General features: G+C 31.3%; 1 protein-coding gene across 1 annotated transcript; it reads left to right on the top strand.

The window, feature by feature from the left end:
• Nucleotides 4,576-5,408, top strand: LOC107620029 (pathogenesis-related protein 1B-like). Its single transcript, XM_016322255.2, has one exon. The coding sequence runs from the start codon at nt 4,632-4,634 to the stop codon at nt 5,109-5,111; it is 480 nt and encodes a 159-aa protein (XP_016177741.1). The 5' UTR covers nt 4,576-4,631; the 3' UTR covers nt 5,112-5,408.

Genomic DNA, 6,633 nt, shown 5'->3' with positions numbered 1-6,633 from the left:
AAAGATTTAGACATGAAATAGATAATTTGATTGAAAAAGAAAAGAGAGAAGAATAGAATCCTCAATGGTTGGGTGTGGGAAATTTTTGGACTTTGAAATCAAGGGTGCGCAAAATAATCATGTATTGGAGATTTTAATTTATACTAACCTTTAAAGAGTCACCAGCCAACTTCCAACTGCCTTCCCTTCTTCTTCCGCCTTGGCCGATCCGTTTCCCTTCCGCAAGAAGACCTGCAATTGAAGAAGCAGCTGAACTCGGAACTAAACACTAATCTAAATTAGTGAATTCTGATTATATTAAAAAAATGGAAATATACATTAATTATAAGTTTTGGCCAATTTCAATTACTGATCCAATAAAGCTATAAATCAATATAAAAAAGAAGGAAAAAATGACTCCATGTTCCACTAACTGCTACAGTCAAGATAAAGGTATCCACCACTACAAAAAAAGGCCTATGGTCACGGTAAAAAACTGTGACCATAGCTAGTAAAAAAGGTGACCATAGATCTATGGTCACAGTTTTTTACCGTGGCCTATTTTCTCGTGGCCATAGGTCTATGGTCACGGTTTTTTTATCTATGGTCACGGTTTCTATGGTCACGGTTTCAATTTTCAAATTCTGACACTTTAGGCAACGTTTTTTCACCGTGACCATAGGTTAATCTATGGTTACGCGTAAAAACCGTGACCATAGCCTTATCTATGGTCACAGTTTTCACCGTGACCGTAGCCTCTATGGTCACCCTTCCCTAAAACCGTGACCATAGCCTTATCTATAGTCACGGTTTTGGCCGTGACCATAGCTTCTATGGTCACCCCACCTAAAATCGTGACCATAGCCTTAACTATGGTCACGGTTTTCGCCATGACCATAGCCTCTATGGTCACCCCTCCTTAAAACCGTGACCATAACCTTATATATGGTCACGGTTTTTTGCTGTGACCATAGTCTCTATGGTCACCCCGCCTTAAAACCGTGACCATAGCCTTATCTATGGTCACATTTTTCACCGTGGCCATAGCTTATCTATGGTCACGGTTTTTTGCCGTGACCATAGCCTTATCTATGGTCACAGTTTTCATCGTGGCTATAGCTTATTTTACTGTGATCATAGCCTGTTTTATTTTATGAAATTTAATTTTTTTTAAAGCATAATCACATCCCAAAATGATGATAAATACAAATAAATCTAAGAATAAGAAAGTCAATAAATCTAAATGATAAAAGTTTCATTAAAAATCAGATATCCATTACAACACTAATCAAAATAGGGTATAATTTATCCATTACATGTAATATTGGATAAAGTCTCTAATAAAAAAGTAAAGAACACATCAAAATAATATATTTAGGTAACAAAAATCATTATAAGACCCATCCCATCTTATATTTGCTTAGAATATATTTTCTTCACATGTCCTCCTGCTAGCAAAAGAAATAAACATGTTAATAATAAATATGGAGCACAAGTTTAATAAGTCAATGAACATTAAAATTTCAACCACTAAACAACAAAGAGCATTTGCTAAGATTTTGAGCCACATAAAAAGGATATACTAAGTATAATAAGAACTAGTGCTTCTGCTAATAATTTTATATGGATTTAAACTTTGATTGGATTAATGTTAATTTTTTATTTTGGCTTGGCTTGCAAGGCAGTTTTCTTAGGATAATTAATATGAGTAACTACGAGGCACTTGTCTCTAACATGCACTCTCTAATCATCATTACATTTAATTTTATTCGTTCAAAATTCATTCAAAACTTAAGGCTATATGGCCACTTTGATTTGCACAAATTTCCATCATGTATGCTCATAGGAACTTGATTTTAGGCAAGCTTCAACTCAATGCAAACTAATATTATACAACTACTAATAGAAGTGACGGTAATTAAATAGTATGTAGCATATATAATTAACAAGCTAAGGTGGCATTATTGATTAATTAAAATTGTAAAATGAAGTTTATTGTTTCTTAGTAAAAGGAGGCAGAAAGCGTTCTAAGTCTAACATAAGAATCATAAAAAGCTCATACTAAATTTGCGAACTGAGAACAAAAGAATCAGAATTTTAGTGGGATGAAATAGAATGAATCAATTTCATTATGAACCATTCCATTACAAAATTTAACCATTCAAACCGTAATAGCCATAACTTTAGTTTGGACTCATTTTATATTTCTATTCCTTTTCATACTGTCAATCACAGCATAGCCCAATGAAGCATACATTGAAAGTGAAATTTATAAGACCAAAAATGAAATTTAACCATGCACTCTCTAATCTTTTACTGCCAATCACAGTAAAAGAATTCACACACTTGGTCCTCATTAAGTCATTAAAAGTTCAAAGTTCAAAGCACATGCATCATTAAAACAACCTGGCAATATGCTTTAAGTTATAAATTTAATTTAATTTCTTTCTAATTTAATTTAACTCACCTATATCAAAATTTTCTCTGCTTCTGTAGCTGCTTTTGGGTTAAGTGGTAGGCCCAGTACTGGAGCTAGCACACTATGTAGAGCAAATGGACCTAGAAGAAGAAGAGCAGGTCATCAAAAAGTGAGGAAGCTGGAAAACTTTTGCACACAATATAAAAATAACATGTTCAATGCTCAAAGGAAATTGCTTGAAATTCATGCAAAACATAATATTATCATGAACATGCAGAAGAAGGATGTCAATCAACTGCAACAAGAATTGTAATAATTAGTGCCAACAAGAAATCTCAGAGGAAAGAGGGCTCTTCTACAATTTACACTACATATAAAGAAACCTGTTGCATAATATTTGCATGGGAAATTTGTCACTAGTCTCCCGTTCAATTTAGTTCAGTGTTTAGCAGTTTGATTTAATTCAGTCTTCTACAACTATTTACATTATCCAGAATGGGGTGTTTGAAACAATTTTCTGAAGTATAATCTTTATATTTTTACTTCATGGAACCTCACTACAATTTTCTGAAGTATAAAGCTCCAGCCATCCAGTGTATAAAGCTATGAAAGGAAGTCAACATAAATATGAACTTCTGAAATAGTATTAACTTCGATTTTAATTTGACATTCAGCATAACGAATGAAGCACTTGCCCCATGGCAAAGTTCAGGTGATGCCAATCCAACACAAAGTGACAGAGAGAGCCAACAAATTTTATTTCTACCAATAAATTTTTCTCATTGATCATTTTTAACAACAAACTCAATTATAATTTTTCAATCCAAAGCAGCAAACAATATTAAAAAAGAAAGAATTTACAGACTGAAATTAACTTAGCTTGTATATATGTGCAGTATTTAACTTAAGAAACTAAACATGGCATACTTGAACATACAAAATCGTTCAACAAACTTTAGGGATTGTGTCAATTAAATAAATAAACTTTGCTCAAAATTTGGTGTTCAAATCCTGATTTGAAAGAAAAAGATCGCGCTCAAATTGTTGCAGAAGAGACTTCTACTTCATTACCTGAGGGATAATGAATTCTCAATCCATTGTTTACCCTAATCATCCAATCAGAAGCTAGTATTTCCGTTTTCTTCCCCTAAATTGTGGTTTTGGAATTGCTATCGGATTAACTCTCTTCAACCCATTGGACAAAGATCTTCTCTAATAACCTTCCACCAAGTAAAAAGGTTTTGACTTTTTGCTGAGGAGCGAAACAAAAAAAAAAAGTTTGAAAGACACTTGTCATTCTCTCAAAAATCATCTAACATTGTTACAGGGAGGATCATAATTACATGTAACAAAAACACCACCGTTATTACAAGTTACTTTGGCACATCCAACGCGCAATGAATTTCTCCAAATAATTTGAGTATAGTGAAGACAATCCACACCACCAACACAAGTGTTAAAATTATAATCATAATATGGCTTCTCATTTACCCACAATCTCACGGCATCAGTGCCTGAAACAATATAACCTCCCCAATAACCCATTGCAATATTCTCTATTTCTCTCCATAGGGCCCACCTGAGGAATAGATCAATTGGCAATCTCTACCCCGCCCCGCCTTTTGTTTTTTTTTTAAACCATTATTATATTATTGGTATGTTATCTTAAAAAATAACGAAATTATAAACAATTGAATTGAATACTTAAATTATAAAATAACCTAATATTAGTAAAATATTTAGTTGATCATCATGATTCATGGTTTACAATTGAGTATATATCCAATAGATTAGACTCATACTCAATACTCGATAGTAATTAATGGTTTCAATAAATTGAGCCAAATCATCATTTTCAATGAATTTTGATATTTTCAAGTCAACAAAAGATTATTTACCATTTTTTTTACCATATTTTGATTGTGGAAACAAACCGATAAAAAATAGAGAATTGGCATGTTGGTTTAAATATAGGATAAAATCAAAAGAATTAATCACTTGTTAATATTTAACATTTCTCTAAATGGTATAGACAAGGAACCAAAATAAACAAGATGGTGACTTCTTTTTAGACGTAGTAATAATAATAATAATAATTTAATCTAGTCTTCCTTATGAAAGAATTTTCTATGTTAATTAAGATCCCTATAAATACGTCACAACTGTAGCAACATTTTCACTATACATACATCACTGAAATAATTAAGTAGTTGTTATTATTATTGGTCAAAACATGGATTCATTCTCTGTTGTGTTGTGTGTGTTAGGGTTAGTGATTGTGGGTCATGTGGCTTATGCCCAAGACTCACAAGATTACCTTGATGCTCACAACGCAGCAAGATCCGAGGTTGGTGTTCCAAATTTGTCTTGGGATGACAAAGTTGCAGCCTATGCACAAAACTACGCCAATCAGCGAAAAAGTGATTGCCAATTGGTCCATTCCAATGGCCAATATGGGGAGAACATTGCAGTGGGCAGCGCTGACTTTTCCGGCACGGATGCCGTGAAATTGTGGGTGGACGAAAAGGAATACTATGACTATGGTCCTAATAGTTGTGTGAGTGCCCAAGTCTGTGTCCACTACATACAAGTAATTTGGCGTGACTCGGTAAGACTTGGGTGCGCCAAAGTAACTTGCGATAATAATGCGGGCACTTTTGTTCTTTGCAGCTATGATCCAGGTGCTAATATCACCGATCAAAAGCCTTACTAATATAAACGATGTTGTTGTTATGTTGTCTATTTAAATTTTTTAATATAATACTGCTAATCTGAATTCTTAACTCTTTTTGATTAAGGATGCTGATTTAGCAGTAATAACAAGGCAATATATAATAATAAAATCATGAGTTTATGTGTCAAGGCTAGTTATATTATCATGTAGTTATCTTTTTTCATGTAATATGTTGGATTATTAGTCCATATCTCACGTAATTTGTACCCATGAAAATTGTATGTGGTGTGTGTGATATTAATTACAAGTTAAATAGTACATATATATATTCCTTTATCTCTTTGTTTTTAATTATTATTAGCTATTACAGTGATATAATATGTGACTGTAATTGTATTTGTTTTATTTGAATGAGATATAAAATCAAGAAATTAAAATTGCAATACAGAATAAACGTTTGTTCCCTAGGGAGATAAACTGAACCAAAGTGTTAGGTGGGTAAAGGACCGGAAAAGACAAAAAATTAATTAAAAATATTAGACAATGTAATAATTTATTTATATAAAATATGTTCTCTATATATAAAATGAGTAAGAGAACTAATTGACAACTTGGTGATGATAAATCATATGCAACTATATAAATAATATTGTAATAACTATTGTACACATTATGCATGTTGATTATGAAATGTGTACATTATTCATAAAATTATATTAATTTGTCAATTTGGTTTATTTACGGTCTAGAGGAGTTCTATCATGACTAAAATGATTTATTTAAGCTGCTGCAATCACCACATACTAATTAATTGATGAAAATGATTTTAATTAACAATACTCATACATAACTGAATTGATATCTACCTATTATTAAGTTGTGGTGCTGTGGATTGATTTCTGTTATTTCTATGTATGTACAAATAACATCACTAAATTCAGTAGTTTTAAACTACCATAAAACAAATTTGTCGTATAATTAGATTTAGTGTCGGTTATTCTAACGATTTGTAAAATTTGTCGGCATCCAATATACTGTCATGAACCACTCATTCTAAAAGTTTGAGTTGATAGGAAAAGGTAATACTAATGGTTATATCTCTAACATATACAATGATAAATGGTTGATTAATTACATGAAATAATTGAGACGGTTTTAAATTATCGCTAAATCCTGTCAAAACTGTCGCAATATTCCGCTTATGGCACTATAAAATTTTTGTTTATTTGTGGTATTTTTTTTTATTTGTAGAAGTTTATAATCCTACCAAATAGTTTTTGGAGTTTTTAAAACTTTCAAATTTTGAAGTATCACAAGGTCTTTTGTGGAGATTTTTGTGTGTGTTTAGTGAAAATTTTATATTAGATTTTTGTGGTGGTTTTAAATCTTTTTTATGGCAATTTAAAATCCCACAAATTAAATTTTTAATTTAACAAAAATTAACTATTTTATGAGATTTTCAAACCTTCACAAATTTTATAATTATTTATTTATTTTAATTTTAAAATATTTATTAATCTCATTTCATTTACATATTTTTAAATTAAAAATTTATTTTTAT

This window comes from Arachis ipaensis, chromosome B10 (genome assembly GCF_000816755.2).
Source record: "Arachis ipaensis cultivar K30076 chromosome B10, Araip1.1, whole genome shotgun sequence".
In the NCBI taxonomy this organism is placed as follows: Eukaryota; Viridiplantae; Streptophyta; class Magnoliopsida; order Fabales; family Fabaceae; genus Arachis; species Arachis ipaensis.
The sequence above is the reverse complement of the archived record's forward strand: the minus strand, read 5'-3'. Positions and strand labels throughout refer to the sequence as shown.